The following is a 20,714-nucleotide window of genomic DNA, read 5'->3' as shown; positions in this document are numbered from 1 at the left end:
CTCAGGCAACATTTAGTCTGGGGTAGCAGATGCAGAATATCATCGATGAAGAGCCACTGGCCCATCTTCAAAAACTAAACAGAAGATGACATCATACTCTGTTCTGCTACCTCCTTGGATTACTTCTGTGGAAGCCTGGAAAAATTATAGAAATGTCACCATATGATCTTGTTGAAGACAGATCTGATTTTCTACCTTCTGGACACTCAAAAAGTGTAGTCAAGATTTGGGGGGAAAAGCAAAACAAAGAATAAGAATTCGGTTAGCCTGCCAAATACCTTTGAAAATTCCCTAAACTGCTATGTCTGAAAAGGAAAAAAAAAAAAGCAGTGCCGATGAAAAGGGAATTTAAAATTTTTTCATACTCTAGCATTGGAACTAACTGCATTATGATATAATATTGCAAGTGTCCTGACAACTTAAAGCTTTGGATATAAATTTGCTATATTTATCCTTTTTTTTTATTCCTAGGTTAGACTCCTTGAAAGAATTGCACAAAGCAAATCGACAGCAACATGAGAAACATCTGCAAAGCCGAGTGGACTCTACCAGGGCTATTGAGAGATTGGAAGGGTCTTCTGGGGGTATTGGTGAACGGTATAAATTTTTGCAAGAAATGCGAGGGTATGTCCAAGACTTGCTTGAGTGTTTCAGTGAAAAGGTAAGAATGCAAAAATATTAATCTCTTTCAATAAATCGAAAGTAGGGAAATCTAGGTTTTATTTAGTACCTTTCTGTATTTTTAAAAAATTGTTGTTATTGAATTTGGTTTTAGAAATGATGAAAAGTTATGCTGCTTTATTTTCATGATTTTGTTAATAATTTTAATAGTAATACCTTTGATGAGTGCCTCAGAATTTGAAGCACTTTTTAGTCAGAAGGTTTTGATTTAATCATAGAGTAGCTTACTAATTGGCTTGCCCTAAAGCATTAGAAGTCAGGTACTGATGTGATGGGATTTTTTTTAAGACTAGATTTAAGGTTTGTTTATTATAATTCTATACATAATTCCAAATACATACAAAACGACTTAATGATGTTTTTATTTCCTAGTATAGGTTTGGTTATTTTTGTTTCCAGTAGTATTCCGCTTTAAATTACAGCATCATCCATTTCAAGAAGCATTCATTTTGAACTACCATTCTTTTTAAGTTGTCATTTTATTCTAAATGTTTGCATTTAGAAAACTAGTGTATTGATCACAATTTTAGCATTTCATTCTGTCACTCATTGATTACATTTCTAATAATTTCCTTAGAATCTCCTTTCTTTACAATTGTTCTTTCACTTGATTTTTCTTCTGAATTAGAAATTATGATATAGCTAATTATTTCTTCTCTGAGGTTATAATGGAATTTGCAGAATGTTTTGCTTCATAGTAGATAAGCACTACATGGTATTTTTTGGACCTTTCATTCTTAACTGTAAAAATGATGGTCCTCTTCTTGTTCCTACCTCCTCCTTTATCCCTTTTCCCCCTTAGAATGAGTGCTTAGCAGAAATTTATATAAAATATCCTTCTTTATAAAGAGACTGAAAGAAAGCTTTTCCTTTTGTCATTGTCTGTGTGGATCATTGTATAATCTGCTATACTGTGGAAACGTGGCTTGGCAAAACATCAACACTTAAGTATTTGATTTCCCTGCTATTTAGATATTATTGTAATATCTAAAACAAGGGATTAGTAAGATAGTTTTCAGGAATTTGGCTTCCTTATTGAGCCCAGGTGGCCTGTGATTAGACCTAGTCTGTGACTTACAGCAGCGGTAATGATGTCCCAGTTCAATCTTAGCACTTTGTTATGTGCCTGGCCTTGCAATTGAATTTTTAGATCAGGTGTCATGCTTAATATCTAGGATATTATGCCATGTTATGGCATTCCAGTGAGTAGGGACAATACATAAAGGAATAGTGGAGGCATAGACTTGATCATGTACTTATCAAGGCTGGAACTTGGGAATAACCATCAGAAAGCAGAGTGATGTTTTTCCTACCAACAGAGCTGATCTGAACCTGGAAATCATTGTGGGGACCAGCCTTCTGTGACCTAAAGGTTACTGGTTCTTTTATTTTATTTATATTTTTATTTAAATTTTATTAGATCTTTTGTTTTTCACTGAAAGTAAATTTTGGGGTCAGCTCTTGTACAGAGAATTGCATATTTATATATATTAAGATAAAGCCCTATTATTTGGGTCATGTGCACCTGAAAAAAAAAAACTAACTTTAAGACAGTTAAGCTTAGATCATATGATATTCTTGTTAGTAGAACATCTATTCAGTGGATGCCAGCATTTTAAGTTACATGAACAGGTAATATTCATTAGCATTATGGTCACATGTTTTTCCAATACTTTCTTACCTAAACTTAATAAATGTGAGTTCAATCAAACTCGATAATTAAGACAAATAAAGACATGTAGTTTTGTAAACTACTATCTGATAACTTTTCAAAATAATCTAATTTCTGAGAGCTTCAGGCTTCTTTTAGCTCTTTTCCTCACTTAGGCCCTTTTTATCAATTTGTACTAAGTGCTCAATGAATCGTGCCAGTTACAGAAGTACAGAGTCTGTCGCTGTGTTTTGTAGAAATTATTCTTCATACTTCATATTGCGCCTACCCTAGGCCACAAATGGAAAACATTAGATAAATGGAATTTACATTTATCTGGTGCTGTACATATATAGCAGACTAATATAGCATTTGATTTTAATTGATCTCATGTAGATAGTTTATCTTTTGCCAATGAATATTGTTTAGTTTTGAATAACTGCATATATACAAGTTCATTATTAAAATGCTGCAGAATTAATGTTGTCATGAGTCATCTATCTTGGAACTATTTTTGGAACAGAGTTGGATTATAATCTTGAAGATTCAGATCACTGATGACACTACAAGGACATTGCTTCAGTGCAAGACTACAAATTTGATCATTCCTCTAAGTTTTCCTCTTAAAGATGAAATGTGCAACAGTATAAAGTTCTAATGCTTCCAGATTTTAAGCAAAGTCAGAACCTCTAGCTTTTGTTCTAATTTCTAATTCTAATTTCTCAGTGTCTTGTTTTTCCTTCTATATCTAGCCATCATCCTGGCTTCCAGCTTAGTAAAAAGACATACTACTGAAGTAATACTTAGTTGTGGGATTTTGTTTGTTTTTTGTTTTTTTTGAGGTTTGAAGAGGGGAAAACTTGTCTTGGTGAAAGTCGTTAAAGTAAATCTAGTTACGCTTAAGCTTTGAGTTGTATGGATTCTTTTGTTTGGTAGAATTTTCTGTGGATTTTGTTAAAAGGCATCCAAAACTAGGATCAGAAACTTAGACCATAATTTTGAAAAATATATGTTTATATTAATTCCATTAGAGAAAGTAGTATTACTAGGAGTAAAGAATGGATTTTATAATTTTTTTACAAAATGTGGTTTGTCTTCAGTCCTGTTTTTTGTGAGCTTAAGCATATTTAGTCATTGTTCTTTTTTTCATTGTTGAATATACATAAATTTTTTCAGGGAGTAGAGTGTTCTTTGTCAAAATGTAACACAAAATTACTGTAATCACAGCTGGTTCATGGTAGACCCCAAGTTGTTGGGTGTAACTCTTAACAGTAAGTGAAGATTTGGGCACATTGTTGCCCCATCATTAGGACTTGTTCAAGAATAAAATGACTGCATCATTTTCACCTTTCAGTGAACATTTGCTTTTTTTTTTTCTTGCAATGGAATCATGCAGATGTGCAAAAACTTGCTTAACTGAGATGTTCTTTGTACCTGCCCTTTTGTTTTCTTTTGTTTTTTTTTAATTATCCATTTCCAGTCCATTCCATTCAACAAGCTGCTTTAATGCTTGGGGGCCAGTGTTTAAAAAACAAAACCCAAAAACTTTCCATTTGTACTATGAAAAAACTATAAGCTCCGGCATATGTGTAGTGGTTAGCTTTTTGTGGAATCTTTGTGACACTTTTATTTGAAATAATAGGATTATGAAGAAATAAGCATTTATGTTTCATTGTATTAGACTTGAATTAATATGCTTTTTATAAAAGCTTTTGTTCTAAATGAGAACCAGTGATATAATTAACCATAAATGTTTTAATAAACTAGAAGCAGAGTTCATTGATTTCTTAAACTGATAATTCATGTGCAAACTCACTGTCTTATAATAAAATAAAGGAAATTAATTCTTTGGTGGCAAGAGGTGGAACTTCCTGACTATGCTTTTAACACATTAGTGCCTCATAACAGGAAATCCTGGTTGCTAACAGAGAGGTTAGTGAAACCTATTGTAGTAATATTACTCTATTTGTTGACAGAATTGCTTAAGAGTTCAATAAATCACTGAGCTATGAGGTGTCTGTTTTAAGGCAGTATTAGGGTTATCTTAAATTACTAATTCAATTACTTTCTGAATTAGTATAAGAAACATAAATGATATACGTACAGCATGGTACTTTCTTTTTTTAGCGCTGCCCAGTGATAATTGTATAGTTGGCTTCTTTGTATTTTTGAGAATCAGAAGTTATTGCTGAGAAATTAATGATGCACTTAAAAAAATTTAAGATAATCTAAAAAATCTGATAGGCAAATTTTATTGGAAAGCAGATATTCAAAGAGACTTTTGGAATTGTGAACAGAATTTATGTGTGAACTTCAGAAACACAAATTAATTTCTTCTATTTTTTAAATTACATTTTTTTATTCTGACCATAGTTAGGATACTTTTTCAGAATTCTTGGATTAGTATGGAACCCCCGAATACTTAAGCAGCTAGAATTTGATGTTACGTAGTGTGTTGTATTTTTGCAGGTGCCACTGATTAACGAACTTGAATCAGCAATGCATCAGCTGTACAAACAGCGAGCTTCCCGCCTTGTCCAAAGACGACAAGATGATATTAAAGATGAATCTTCGGAGTTTTCAAGCCATTCAAGTCAGTCCATCTTGAAGGTTTTTATTATTCATTAAACAACCTTGTTTACTTAGTGCAGCTTAATTGAAAAGTAGATATCTCAGAGTACTTTTTAAAAACAAGTTTCCTTGCTCTTGTGACAGGTAGATCTAAAAATAACATCATAGAATCAAAATGTATTTTTAAAATTCTGCATCACACAAGAACTCTGAGATTTTCACTATTACTTTTTGTCTTGTAATTATTTCTGTCTTCTCTAGTGATATTTCCTCTTTTCTTCTTTAGAGTTCAGTCAATACCTCATATTCATAATGTTTTAACTTGAAACCATCTTATCTTTTTTTTCCTACTTTTTTCACCCTACACATAGTAAGACTAATATTATGTAAACTTGATTACACAAAGGAAGTTTAAACACTTCAAGTGCTTGACAGAAAAAAAAAATTAAACCACAATTTTATGCTGTTAAAATTGTTACAGTGTGAATCAAATATAAAACTTCAGTTTTGTGGAGTTCAGTCTTTTTTAAAAATATATCTTGGATAAAGCATTTCTCTCTGTATCTTTTTTTTTTAAACTTCCCTTTCCCCACTATGCTAACTTTAGCATACTAAAATACTTTGTGATACCTGAAGTTGTAGGGTAGAAGCTTAAAGAATTTTAGTCTTTCTGAAGTATTCACTTTGTAAAAGTGATTTGAAAATGTAGTGGAGCTATTTGTATATTTATTTTTTCTATCCTGATATGGTCTTACTCATTTAGTCTATCAGCAGTACTTTTCCCTTGACCAAACAGTCATTTAATTTAAAGAAAAAATATTGTTAATTTGAAAGGAAACATAATTGTTAATCTGGTTAGATGGACTGAGCTGGGACTCATATTTCTTATCAGAAAGAAAGAGAGAGAGAGAGACACACACACACACACACACACACACACACACAGTTGTTAAGTTCAATATATAAAAATAGAGCTTTCTTCATTTTAAACCTTTGAGACCCTTTTTCTTTTTGCCCATGCATTCTAATGTGTTTTTAGATGGTCAGAATTTCCTGGTGTGAAAATCTAATTTCTGTTGCCGTTTCTTTTTTTTTTTTTTTGTCTTCTCTGATATCACTAAACATTCCTGGTGACCTCTTTCTGAAAGAAGTGTTTGATTAACAAAATAAGCATGTCCTGTGAGTTTGGGAGAGTCAAAGAAAAGAAGTGTAATAGCAGTGGCTTCCAGAGTAAACTCATCTGAGCTGAGAGCCCTAAGTGACTTTTGAGCTTCTGTTTTGCTGTGTCATTGTTCTGATGTTTTACAGATTTCGACTTCTGCATCCCACCCTAAACATTTTGCTCTGTACTGAGCTAGATTTCTATAACCTGGGCCTTTAGTCATTCAGTAATTAGTAACTTATTCATGGGAGAAATTTCCTTCTTAAATAACGTGATTAACAGGAATTGTATATTTTAGATTCTCTAAGCAATTTCTATTGCTGCTTATAATTTGCTAATCAAAATGTATTCACACTACTTAAAGTGTTTCTTGTAGTATGTGTGGGATGATATATGATAATTAGACTGAAAGTTTTAAAAAATTAAAAAAGGAGTCAAGGAGTGAACGTTATCAGAGGATTTGTGGGAAATGATGAAAATGTCTCTAGTACTTCCCAAAGCAGTGTTAACATCCATAAAAAGATTTTGAAAATTTGTAACATAGGTTGCCTGCATTCTTTTGTATAATCCTTGCTACCTCAAAACAAACTCAGGCATAGGAATAGAGACAAAAGGATCTCTTGACTACTTAGATGTTTTCCCAGATATTTTCCCTCAAACTAAGTATTTTGTAAAGCCTATAAGTGATGATACTTAAAATATTGTAGTATTATCCATACTTTAAATCATTTATTTATTTAAGTTTATTTTACAGAAGTATTATGGTTTGGGTGCCAGGGAGTTTCTTAATTGAAATAGTCTATAGATTTGGGAAATTTACAGAGCTGGTCAAGCCACAGTTGGGGACATCATGATTAAACAGTTCCTCATTATCCTAGTGAATTGGAATATGGACTGGATCTCTTATTGCATCAGTATAGGAAACAATGTGTACCAATGCCAGGTTGACACCTTCTCTACAACTTGAAGTATTAGAAGATTTCCTAAAGCATGGGGAGATTAAGCAGCTTGCCCCAGGAACTTACCAGAGATAAGCTCTGACAGAGATATTCTAAAAAATTCTGCAAACCTATCTTAGGGCTTTAAAAACATTTTTTTAAACTTCTACCTTCTTCAGTAATAGGACATTTTGAGGGTGAGCCATTTGTTTTTTTGTTTTGTTTTCCTGGTATTGATTGTCATGGTTTTGGACAAGCCCAGGAAATGAGAGGTGGGAGGGGGGAATCTCTACAGGCTTTAATTGGTACTTTTTTATTCAAGTGTTATTATTTCCTTTCCCCCAGTATCTCCTCATTTATCTCCTTCCCACTGCTGTGTCATTTCCTTTCAAAGACATAGTTTAGGAATTTGGAAATAGGAGCGAGAAAAGTATAAAAGGAAGAATATTTTGGGATGGTGAAGTTGGACTTACATTCTGAACTTCAGGATTGAGTATTGCTTCTCTCCTTCATGGTTCCAAAAGATAGTTGTAATTAGGAAATCTAATATTGTTAGTATAGGCCAAAATTTAAATAGTAGTTAGACCACAAAATTGTTTTCTTCCTGTGTCCCTCTCTGTCTTTCTTTGCTTTTTTTCATGTTATGAAATACACAGTATTTGAAATCTTCTTGCTTAAGGAAAACATGCTTTCTTTGTTCAGTCAGGCAATATGGATTTTTAAATTTTTTGTGTATTCATGATAACATGCACCATTTTCAGTACTTAAGACCTGAAAAAAGATGAAAAGTATTGTATATGCCTAGAGTTGTTGCCTCTTCTAAAAGGGAATTCAATTGTTCCACTGCTTCCTCTGCCCCTTTTGCCAGGAACACAGAGAAATATTCAGGTTTGTTAACTGGAACCAATCACACTGTATTGAGACTAGCAAGCAGTCTGTCATACTAGTTTGTTCTATGCAAACTCTTTCCCCAGTATTGTTGATAGGAGACTTTTAATTTGAGTCATTGATGTCTTGCAGATAAAGCTCTGATGGCACCAAATCTTGATTCTTTTGGACGAGACCGAGCCCTGTATCAGGAGCATGCAAAGCGTCGGATTGCAGAACGAGAGGCCAGAAGGTAATGCTTTCCCATCCTTGTGATCATTGTATATGAGAAGGAGGTATTTGTTTAATCTATTTTGGGGGAACTTGATACTGTTTATGTTTAGGACCCGTCGCAGACAAGCCAGGGAGCAAACCGGCAAAATGGCAGATCACCTCGAAGGTCTTTCCAGTGATGATGAAGAAACATCAACAGATATTACTAATTTCAGTCTGGAAAGAGGTTAGATACTTGTGTATTTAAATATGAAATTTGGAAAATTTCTCCTTGGATAGAGTGGGTAGAGAATTGGTCTCAAAGCCAGGAAAGACTTGGGTTCAAATCCAGCTTCTGCCTCATCCTGGCTGGGTGACCTTCTGCAAGTGACTTTACCTCACAGGACTCTGGGTAGCTCTGTAAATTTCACAGAAAGTACTGACCTGCACTGGTAGAGAGAGTTTCTTCAGCTGGGAGTTCCTTATGCCAGTGAAATCACAGGTCCAATCCCTAACCCTTTCTCTATTTTTTTAGTCTTTTGTTTCTTACAACTAAGTAGAAACATAGAAACTGGTTGTTTTTTTGTTAAATAGTGCTTTTTTGTTTTTGTTTTTAAACTAAATATCAAGCTATCAGTTATTGAAGAGGTGAGGTGGAGGAGAGATCATATTTTTTGTTTATGAAGGGCAATGGTAAATTATAAGTGATGCCATTAAAAATGGCCTGTGCCAAATCAGAAGGTGAGCCCTAAAACTAGTTCAGATTAGACTAGTCCTGCAAAAACATTCCTGCTTAGGAAAATATCATATGATTTAATGAAACAAGAACAAGAAGAGTCAATGCTGAATGTATAAATTTTGTTCATATGATGGAAGGTGTTCTCCATAGGGATTCTTAAATAAAGTGTTCTTGTTTCCCACTAAAATGTTTGCTCCAATTACACATAGGCTTTTTTGTCCCGGACTTTAGTGGACTACAGAGTATCCATAAGATGCCTCTTGGAGTACAGGTAGCCAACTCCTGATCCAGAGGAACCCTGGATGAGCAAAATCATTCAAAATGCTTTTTTTTCTTTTTCTTCCCTGTTTCCTCCTTCCCCCATATCTCCAGTGGAAACATCAGTATCCAAGGGCACAGCTAGGAATCTCCCAAAACCAGTGCTGCTGATTAATGTGAATAGTATCTCTCCTGTCCTATATTAACTCAAAAGTTATTCCCACTTCCTTCCTGCCCCAGGTACTTTCCTGGCATAGACTTATTAAAAATTCCTGTATCATAAGGAATTTGCAGTTGTCGAAAACCCCCAGAAATGCAGGTTATGGACAGGTAATGTAATGTCTTGTCAGACCTGCCAGCTGTCATCTAGATAACTAGCACCTAGGCTTTTCCATAACTTCTTTATTGTTGAAACCCTGGGATCTGATTCACCCCACTGGTTTTCTTTGGGTAGCTGGGGCTATTGTAGGAAGACATTGAGTAAATAAGATGCTCCTGTCAAACTAACAAAGGAATACAGTGTTGCCACTGCTTATTATACAATCTGACGCTCTGTACTTCTTGAATTTGACATTTGAAGGAAAGAAATGACGTGCCCCAAATCTGTTTTCATTTGTGGGTTGCTGTGGCCAGAACTTCATCACATAGTGACCTCTTTCCCTGTTCCACATGAATAAAAATGTGACCTTTTTTCTACACAAAAATATTAGTATTGATTGGTTGGTACAATTCCTGAAGAATGTATGACTATCCGTATCATGCTTATAATTCAGCAACTAGCTGATCAATTTCATCTTTTTTGAGAAGTAGCCGTTTTATATTTATCTTTGTGTAACTTGATTAGCCGTACTTTTTAAAATTTTCTTTGAAATACTAAGTTTTTAAAAATGTAATGACAATTAGTCGACATAGTTTAGCCCAGAATTCTGAGCTGTCCTGAGTATCATAACGTTTTTCTATTGATTGCTGTAATAGAATCGCATCACCAGGTACACTATCCCTAGTCATTTCTGGTTGCTCATCCTTCTTGGCCTCTCTGTAGCATTTGACGCTGGGTAGGACCTCCACCTCCTCCTGGATACTTGCTCTTCCCTGGATTTTCATGACTTTTTCCTAGTTCTCTTTTCTTTATGTTTAAAATAAAGGAGCTGGAACTGATAACCAGTTAGCTGTAGACCTGTGAATCTTCTCATCCTTTTACCTGTCTGACAATTCCTCAGCCTTCTTTGTAGGATCATGTCAGGGTTCTGTTCTAGGCCTTCTTCTTTTCTCCTTCTTCACTGTCTTTCTTAGTAACCTTATCAGCATTCATGGATTCAACTATCATCTTTGTGTAAATGACTCCCAAATCTACATACCCAGCTCATATTTTTCCTGAGCTCCAGTTTTTATTTCCAAATGCTTGCTGAGCATTTTCATTTGTGCCTTATAGACATCTCAAAACTCAACAAGTCCAACATAGAACTTATCTTTTCCGTTAAAAGTCACCTCTTTTCTAATAATTCTACCTCCAAAACATCTCTAATATCCATTCCTTTCTCTTCACTCACACAACTCCACCACTCTAGGAAGTTCAAGCCCTCATCACCTTTCACAAGGGCTTTTGCAAAAGCCTACCAGTTGGTCTCTAATTACTTCCTTCAGTGGATCACTGTGGGGTAAGATAAAAACTTCTTTAACATTTGGAGACCTTCATATTCTGTCTCCAGTATGTCTTTCCAAGCTTAGAAGATGCATTATTGTGTGTGGTTTGTCCTTCGTTCTCAAAGAGGACCATAACATTAGGGAGGTGATGACATGACTTGCAGTTGACTTTTTTTTTAATGTAGATTTACTTTTTAAAAATTTTTATCATTTTTATTTACTGTTTTAGTTTTCAACATTGATTTCCACAAGATTTTGAGTTACAAATTTTCTCCCCATTTCTACCCTCCCCCCATTCCAAGATGGCATATATTCTGATTGCCTCATTCCCCAGTCAGCCCTCCCTTCTTTCACCGCCCCCCCCATCCCCTTTCCCCTTACATTCTTGTAGGGCAGGATAGATTTCTGTGCCCTATTCCCTATATATCTTGTTTCCCAGCTGTATTGCAGTTGACTTTGCTTTGAGGGAGGGAGGGCTGTGCAAGGTCACCAGCCCCACTTTCTCCTCCAGAACCATCTGGGTCCAGTGACCAGATACTGATCAAAACAACTGGAGATGGCCCAGGATGCATTGGGAGACCCTGGCCCTTTTAAGCTAAGGTCTTTTCAGGTTCTCACTTTGAGTGAGGTAAAACCCATTCTGTGAATAGGCCTGTTTAAGAAGTGAGTCAAGGGATGGCCCCTTTAATCCAAAAAAAAAAAATAATCAAACTGAGAGGGAAAGATCTTCAGGGTTGCTGGCCAAAAGAGAAACAGTTACTATTTACATTCATTCTGAGCCAGGTGGGCCCCAAAATTAACCATTAAGTGGTTCTATCCATGTGAATCGGGTTTAAGGCTCAGTTCAAATTTACCTTCCTTTGGGCGGAACACCCTCAGGTAAAATAGAGATGATGACATGATTTGCAATTGACTTTAATTCAAGTGAGGGAGGGCTGTGCAAAGTCTGTGAGTAGTCTGAGCTGCCTGAAAGGGGACCCAGCTGGCCAGTTCCAGTTGAGCACATCAGCTCCTCCCCTCCTCTTTCCTCTCCTCCCCTTACCTTAGGGTGTTCTGCCCAAAGGAAGGTAAATTTTGAACGGAGCCTTAAACCCAATTCACTGTAGATCTCGTGAATTGGATGAGGCCCAGCAGTCCCCTGCTACAACTGGCTGAAGTCACTATACCTGGGAGACACTGTCAGAAGGGGAACTTTCACACTGATATTCTTATGTTTCATTCATTCATCCAGTGTTTACTAAGCGCCTTCTTTGTGGCTGATTTAGTCGATAAGCTTTTCCATACTCAGCATTTACCCTGCTCAGTGGCTTACACATTTCCATATTGGCATAGGCACCCTCCATGTCCCCCTTTTGCTACTTTTCTCTTGACCCTAGCTTTCCAACAACCTCTCATTTTATATCTTTTTTTTTAAAGTAAATTCATTGAAAGGATAATTTTAGATTTAATATCCCCACTGCCTCAATCCCTGTTCATTTCTTTTTCCCTTGTAGCCTGGTTTCCCAGTCTATCATGATAAAGACATGACAGTCTCCAGAGTTGCCAGTGACTTCTTATTTGTTAAAGTTGATGGTCTTTTCTCAGTACTTGTCCTCTTCCTTTATTTCTACTTTTTATCTCTTTGTTGTTCTACTTGTCTGACTGTGCTTTTTGGGTTTCCTTTGTTGGTCTATTACTTATTTAGTATTCATCTTCTTTCAAACCTCCCCTGCATCCCAACACTTTTAGCTGTTGGCAGTATCATCTGCTCAGGCACAAAACTTGATTTACTCAGTGCTTCCTGCACCACATTTTCATATCTTTACCTTCACTCACATGGCTACCACTTTAGTTCAGATATTATTGTCTCTTTTCTGGGCTGGTCTCCATGCTTCTAGTTTCACGTCTCATCATCTCTCCCTTTACACAGCTTGCTTTCAAAATGATTTTTCTAATGTGTAGGTCTGATCTGATCATGTCACTCAGAAGCCTGGTTTCCAGAGAAAATATAAGCCTACTAACCTAGCCTCTAAGACTCTGTGATCTGCTTCTAGCCTACCTTTCCAGTTCTTCTTTCTTTTTTTTTTTAAAAAATAGTATCTTCTATTTTTATATTGCTTAAATCTCCTGTTAAATCTTTTTCCTTTCTAATTCCCACAGTCATCCCTCAAAGAAAGAAAAAAAGAGGAAATAAACAATTCATCCAAACTTAACAACACAGGCTTCACCAAGTCTGACATTGTATGCAGTGTCCCATACCATTAGTTCTCACTGCTGCCAGGAATAGAGGGAGGCCAGAACGTCATTGGACTATGTGTATTCTGTTACAAGGCTTTACTCAGGGTACACACAAAGGTTTATTCAAAGAGATCAAAGAAACAGAGAAAGGGGCATATGTATAAAAATATTCAATATAGCACTTTTTGTGATACTAAAGAAACTACAAGGGATTTCCCATCAATAATTGGAATGACTGAAAGAGTTATGTAATACGAAGTGTAAGTGTAATGTTATTTTGTCCTAAGAAATGCTGTCAAGGGAACAAATTAAGAGAAACCTGAGAAGACTATAAACTAATGCAGAGAAAAATAACCAGAGCTGGGAGAAAAATTTATACAACAGTTATGGTGTTGTAAAAAACAACTGTGATTAATATAACTTCCAACTAGGACTCCAGAAAGCTTAGAATGAAACATGTTTACCACCTCTGGACAGAGAGGCAGTGGGCTAGAAGTATAACATGAGTCATATGTTTTTAGACATGGCCAATATATAGATTTTTTTTTCCCTTGACTATACTAAGAGGTGCAAGTAGAGGTGTAAGAGGCTAAGTTAATCCAACTACTGCCTTCAAAGACGAGAAGAAAGGAAAAAGCATCAGTAAAACTTTTTGAATGCGCAGAAGTCAACAGAAAGAAGTTTAGAGGGAGACACAGCTCCTTCCTCCATGCCTAGAATTAATTTTCTTCCCATTTTGGTCTTCCCGAAATGTTTTCCTTTAAGACTTAGCTAAAGTGGCATATTTTGTGTAAACCCTTTCCTCATCAACCCAAAGGGAAGTGTTTTCTCCTAATTTTCATAGGGCACTTTTTCCAACTCTTGTATTTCCTATGCCTAGCACAGTGCTTCACGTGTTTTCATTCACTCATGTCTGACTCTTTGTGACCCCATTTTGGTTTTTGTTTTATTTTTTACAAAGATATTGGAATGGTTTGTCATTTTTCTTCTCCAGCTCATTTTACAGATGAGGAAACTGAGGCAAGTAGGATTAAGTGACTTGCCCAGGGTCATATAGCTAGTAAATTTCTGAGACTGTATTTGAACTCAGGAAAATTAGTCTTTCTGACTCCAGGCCCAGTGCTCTATCCACTGTGCCACCTAGCTGCTTGCTTTGTACATAGTAGTTTCTTTTTGAATGTTTATTTAAATTTATTCTAAGACTAGAAATTATAATGCTTAAAATAATGGCAAAGATTGACTGTTAGAATTTACATGGCACTGAAAAGTTTATAAATCATGTCATATAAAGTATCTCATGATTTGCCAGATGAGGCAGGTACTACATGTATTATCCCTTATTTTATAGATCAGGAAACGGAGGCAGAGATTAAATGACTTGCATATGGGTACACAGATATTAAGTGTGAGAGATGAGATTTTAACTCAGGTTTTTAATGTTGCTAAATCCAAGGGTCTTTTCCACTATTAACACACTACCTCTCAGAAATGTTTTATTTGTGGATGAAAAAGTCTCATTCTTGATCAGTTTCCTTCAGGGTCCCAGTACAAAATGAAAAATATGTTAACTTATTTCTTACACTTAAACACTTAGTAATAACTCTAGTGGTGTTTCTTTCCTAGATCGTATCTCAAAAGAATCCAGTAAGATTTTTGAAGATGTCCTTGAGAGCTTCTATTCGATTGATTGTATTAAATCACAATTTGAAGCATGGCGTTCTAAGTATTTCACTTCTTATAAGGATGCTTATATTGGCCTTTGTTTGCCAAAGTTATTCAATCCTCTAATAAGGCTGCAACTTCTTACTTGGACTCCCCTGGAGGTGGGTAGATGTAAAAATTATTTTTTGTAATAAAATAGTATGTTTGATTAAATTTAATCTTTGACTTACGAGCTCAAAATTTTACCCGATATATAATTTAGTTCCCTCTTGGAATGAAATGCAATGCTGCTCTGGGGAGAAGAAGCTAAAGATGACACTTATTTTAATCGTGTGGCCTCAAATGATAAATGATCCATTGCTTTACAGTTTTTCAGCGGTGCACCCATTTATTGCTAGGTTATGAGTATGTCATTGTCTTCATTTCTATTCCAGTATGCTGAAAGTTAGACACCAAGTCTTATCTCTCTACCTTGAGGGTAAAAATACTTAGAAATAGTTTAGAAATTACAGATAACATAATCTCATTCTTACATTCTTGATTAATACTTAATCAAAACCTGGTATTTTGAGGGTAACAGTAATAGGTAAATCATTTGGGAATACGTTGAAGTGGCAATAGATGCCTTTGTATTCTTAGTTACAAAACATTCAGAAAATATGCCTTGATATTTAGTTGCTCCTAATAAAATATGATACCTTACATTTCTGTAATTTCTATAATGTTTTGTACTCATAAGGCTATTTGTACGTAGAGTAATGCATTTGATTCTTGGCAAACATACATGCTTATGGGGTAGGTAGGATTAGTATTCTCTTCTGTAATGGAGGAAAACTAAGACACAGACTAAAATGACTTGTCCAAGACTTAATATTTATTTTAAATAGTAGAACTAGAATCCAGATGTTTGTTTTTGTTTTCATCTTTCAAACTATTAATCCATTGCTAATTTCTGCAATTATGTGCAAATAGAGTAAAAGTTGCTCAGTTACTATTAGGATAAATTGTTAACTTGGTAAAGTGTTTTATGTACTGAAATTCTTGTTATATTACTCTACATATCACAGAATGATTTGAATATTTGATTCTAATAACATTTTTAATTCTTATGGAAGGCAAAATGTCGTGACTTTGAGAGTATGCTGTGGTTTGAATCATTGCTATTTTATGGCTGTGAAGAGCAAGAGCAAGAAAAGGAAGATGTAGATGTTGCATTACTGCCTACCATTGTGGAAAAAGTGATTCTTCCTAAACTAACAGGTATAATTTATTGATATCATGGCTTGTAAAATTTTCTCTATATTCATAGTTGTGTGTGTGTTTGTGTGTGTGTGTACACACATGGGGAAGTGGGAGCAGTTCTCAGTTTATGAATAAGTGGTATTCCCAAGTTGTGTTTGTAACTCATTGGGAAAATCTCATATGAAACAATATTGTAGGTGTACTTAGGTAGCCATCCTTTAGTCCAAAATATGGAACATTAGTGCCAATTCTACTATGCTTTCCTCTTGGTTACTCTGAGAAAATGGTCCCCAAGTTCTAACTAGAAACTTGGTATTCTGATGACAGATCAACCTTCCTGCTATCCTAGTCTTTATTTATTTATTTAGATTTCTATTCTGATGATTTATCTTAAATATAAAAAGTCAAAGTTTTTAATATTGATCTCAAAAGGAAACCATGCAAAGCAATTTTAAGTGTTTACAGCCTTCCTCTTTCTACCCCCTTAGTTTGCTTCTTTATGCTGTGTTGTGGTCTGCGGAACAGACTTCTCTTGAAAAATTCCACTTTGTTAGGCAAACCCTGGGCATTCTCAAGTGTTAACAAGTGTCGCATTTACCCAGCTGGGAAACCTCAATTGTGGTTCACAAAAGGGATAGAAAACAGCTTTCTACTAGTGTCAACAAGTCAAAATGACTAATAATCTTGTTCTATAGTTAGCTTTTTCCTAATCATAGGAAGGTATCCTGCCCACTCCAAGGGGAGAGGAAATAAAAGTCATTTGTGATCCTTTAAGCAAGAGGACCACAAATAATGTACCAGTGAATATCTAGACTACCATCTGATGACAGTTTTTAAAAACGGGCTTTAGTTCAGGGGATGGGGATGTCCTAGTCTTTAGAAAAGAACAAAACAAAACACCTCTTCTCTACCCAGTAGCAGCAAAGGGATGTATACTGAGGATTGGATTAATTAAAGTAGGAGGTTAATGATCTTTGGGGATAGAAAGAGTAGGGGCATTTTCTTTGTATGTAGAGTGGATTCATGTGATGAGACAGGACAAGCCAGCAGCAAGGAGAAAGAGGAGGCAAATCTCCAGGGGCAACAAGGAAGGGAAGAGGTTGTTCCTACAGCTGTACCAGCTGGAAAAGTGAGTTGACAGAAGCCATAGAATGTAAAGAATATTTGTAAGCAAGGATTCCTGGTTGTTAAAACTTACTGAGTAGTTTTGTTTTGTCTTGCTACTTCTTACATGTTTTTATATTTTAATTTTGTATATAGTTTTTGCCTTTATCTCTGTATCCAGTAAGACTTATTCTTACCCAAATAGGAATCGCTGAAAATACATGGGATCCCTTCTCTACAACACAGACGTCTAGAATGGTTGGGATTACACTGAAATTGACAAGTGGATATCCTTCAGTGGTAAATGCAGAAAATAAAAACACACAGGTAATTTATTTTTATTGCTTGTTGAGAAGCATTATGTTTAGATGGCTTTTAATTTTCCCCTTTGAAAATATGAATGAGTGTGTTACACATTATACTTCTATGAAAGATCACTTTCTTTAAAAGTAGCACTTAGCAATTTTTATCAGTTTAAACTATTGCAACATAGTTCAGACATTGAAAAATGTGATTTCTTATAAGTTGTCACAATTTAACAAACCCAAAGATTATAATTTTTAAATGGCCATCAAGTTTGTTTTTTTTTTTAACATTTTCAGCTATATTTAAAGGCACTCTTACTAAGAATGAGAAGAACTTTAGATGATGATGTATTCATGCCCTTGTATCCCAAAAAGTAAGTAAAACTTACTCATTTGTTTCCTGCTACTTCGCTATTTTAATATAGTTGTCATTTGACTTTACTAATTTAATGAGTTTCAGCAGCCCAAAGAGACTGTTTGATAGTGTGGTGGTCAAATTCTTAACTTACAAATAGGTAATAATCATTAATCTTCCATCAGTATCTGCCAAATAAATTAAAGTGTATTGTTTTATCCCTTAAATGTCAAATAACTTTCCTGAAGAATACAATTAATTGAAAACTATTTGCTGCCTTTTAATCCTTTTGTGCCTGTTTTCTTGTGTTATCTATAGTTATTAATGAATGTTTATATCATCTGGCTTGTAGAATAAAATAATTAATGTTTTTCTCTCCCTTTTGTGTATAGTATCTTGGAAAATAAAAACTCTGGCCCTTATTTGTTTTTCCAGCGACAGTTCTGGTCTTCAGTTAAGGTAAGCGACCGTGACATTCTAGGGATTTCTGAAATAATTTTATTATTTAAGAAAATGACCTCTAACATAAATAATTAGATATTTATAAACAGGAAAGCTTCCATTTGAAACAGGCTTATTTGTAGTTTTGTTATTTAAAACTCAAAAACTTTTCCAAGAAAAACAGTGGTGGTTAGATTTCTTGGCTAACCCAGAAAAGTCTATTTATAAACTCTAGGGTGACTGAACTATTTTTTTTTTTACTTTTTCCTAGACATATAGGTGCCCCTCAAAAATTTTTAAAAATTTTTTAGTAGCCCACCACAATCCTTTTTCCATATCACTTCAATCTCTAAGTATCTGATATAATTGTTACCCATCATTTCTACATTATTCCTAATGTGTTTCATGTTTCAGAACTACTTAACCTTCTTTCTCCTTTCTGTTACCTCATTGTAGCTGATCATAGACTTTAGAGAATAGGTTGTGAGGAGAACTATTTTTATTGAACATACTCATACAAATATAAGTGACTGTTAATTGCCTCTTAATCTTCCCAGAGTGAAGTGAGGTATTTTGGGTATGATTTGTTGACAGAGAGAGGGGCTACTGAATGGGCAGGAGTCTTCCATGAGAGTTTGACTCTGGAATCAGAGGCCTAAGCTGTTGCAGTTTTTTAAATCATGAGAAGCAGCATAGTTTCTTTATAAGAGTTCTGAACTTGGAGTCAAGAGAGTTGTTTTTCTGTTTTCAGTCATGTTTGACTCTTCATGAGTCTTTTTGGGGTTTTCTTGGCAAAGCTATTGAAGTGGTTTGCCATTTCCTTCTCTAGCTCATTTTACGCCTGAGAAAACTGAGGCAAACAGTTAAATGACTTACCCAGGGTCACAGAGCTAGGAAGTATCTGAACACAGATTTGAATTCAGGAAGATGAGTTTAGGCCTGGTACTGTATCCACTGCACCACCTAGTGGTCAGCATCAGTAGAGACTTGGGTATAAATCTTTGCTCTACTCATCTGTAAAAAGGAGGGTGATAATGGTAATAGGAGTTGTAACTTAGGGCTGTTTGTGAAAATCAGTTATAATGACATATATATAGCACTTGGTATCTTTTTTTCAGCCATTGAAGCTGAACATTCTCTAACAGCTCCAAGTTTTTTCAGTGTATTTTCATGAGCAACAGCAACTAGCTCCATATGTGTATGTTGGTGGGGAGAATTAGCCATTTGTATGTTGTTGGCTATAAATTTGTAAAATGTTTTGAGTTTAAAAAACTGAGGCCTATAGAGGTTAAACTCACATTCAATTCAACAAGAATTTGTTCAAAGAAATTTTATAATTGAGACTTTTCAGAATTAACTACTTTTCATTTTATATTTATAAACCCTGACAGAATCCCTATTTGGAGTTTTTCACACTGAAATTGGAAACTTTGTATAAGAGGAATTTATAATCAGTGTTACTAATTCATATGTAGGTAAGAGGGTTTTCCATATTAAAGCAGTACTAAAATTGTACTGAATATACCTATTTTATAAGTAAAGCATCAGTGAGTTACCATCCAAAGATATATCAATTTATTTCAATTCTCTACAATTCTTTTTAAAAAAAAAAGTTTTTATTGAACTGTTCCCACTAAAGTTCTTCATTGCTTCAGAGTGGCATGCGAGTGGGAACTAGGGTTCTCTACTCAATGGTAGCATAGCTCAAATTCAGGAAAGACTTCAAAAACTGCCTCTTGAGGGCCTCTGTACTTTGGGTTAAATCATATCCCCTAGTGAAATATACTCATGCGTTCTTGATGTAATGTAATTCTAAAAGGGTTTTGCTCAACACCAGCATTTTAGAGGTAAGTTTTCAACCTTACTTCTTATATTACCTGAGTTCTGCAATTTGGTTTTCTCCTCAGCTATTAGGAAACTTTCTCCAGTGGTATGGCATTTTTTCAAACAAAACTCTTCAAGAATTATCCATAGATGGTTTGCTAAATAGATACATCCTTATGGCTTTTCAGAATTCAGAATATGGGGATGACAGCATCAAAAAAGCCCAACATGTAAGTTAACTAAGATATTTAGTATTTTATTTTAATTTATTTCAAATTTTTAAAAAATTTTGTCTGAACCCTTTGAGTATTTTATAAGGTCCTCTACAACAACTAGTAGAAGACATAAAAAAGTAGGATTGGAAATTAACTTAGCTAGACAACTAGTACAAATCCCCCATAGCATCCTCTGTACCACATTATTTCTAAATAAACTTTTGTGGTAATTAAGGTACTGTTTTATTTTTTGAATATTTGTCTTTTAAATAGTAAAAAACCATTTATTAAATACCTAACTACAATGTGCTAGACAAAAAATGTTTTTAACAACCACTTTGTTAAACAACCATTTAAACTAACTAAATATGGTTAAATGATCACAAAATAAATTGGTTTTCTTAATATTTTCTTAGATACGTAATTTCATTTGTGTGTTCCAAACTCTTCAAGGGAAAATATTTTAATCCTGTTTTCTGATGATGGTGCAGTTGATATTGAAATATGCTATGGAGCAGCTTTGTCCTTATTTTAGTAGTATTTTCTTGCTGGGACAGTTTCATCAGTTCTGATTCTTTTTGTGACACCCGTCTAAGAAGTATTATGGTCTTTTCATTTCGGTTCT

General features: G+C 34.8%; 1 protein-coding gene across 2 annotated transcripts in view; it reads left to right on the top strand.

Annotated features, from left to right (window-relative positions):
* PAXBP1 (PAX3 and PAX7 binding protein 1) overlaps window positions 1–20,714 on the top strand; it is a 41,991-nt gene that overhangs the window by 17,847 nt on the left and 3,430 nt on the right. Inside the window, exons 7-16 of one of the 2 annotated variants that reach the window (XM_036744765.1) lie at window positions 472–661; window positions 4,802–4,925; window positions 8,024–8,123; window positions 8,215–8,330; window positions 14,565–14,764; window positions 15,719–15,863; window positions 17,155–17,276; window positions 17,552–17,628; window positions 18,002–18,068; window positions 19,958–20,104. In XM_036744765.1, coding sequence (XP_036600660.1) covers window positions 472–661; window positions 4,802–4,925; window positions 8,024–8,123; window positions 8,215–8,330; window positions 14,565–14,764; window positions 15,719–15,863; window positions 17,155–17,276; window positions 17,552–17,628; window positions 18,002–18,068; window positions 19,958–20,104 — 1,288 coding nt within the window. Of the gene's footprint in view, window positions 1–471; window positions 662–4,783; window positions 4,926–8,023; window positions 8,124–8,214; window positions 8,331–14,564; window positions 14,765–15,718; window positions 15,864–17,154; window positions 17,277–17,551; window positions 17,629–18,001; window positions 18,069–19,957; window positions 20,105–20,714 lie in introns of both variants that reach the window. The other variant, XM_036744764.1, reaches the window with a different exon arrangement.

Source organism: Trichosurus vulpecula, chromosome 2, assembly GCF_011100635.1.
Source record: "Trichosurus vulpecula isolate mTriVul1 chromosome 2, mTriVul1.pri, whole genome shotgun sequence".
NCBI classification, from domain to species: Eukaryota; Metazoa; Chordata; class Mammalia; order Diprotodontia; family Phalangeridae; genus Trichosurus; species Trichosurus vulpecula.
The sequence above is the reverse complement of the archived record's forward strand: the minus strand, read 5'-3'. Positions and strand labels throughout refer to the sequence as shown.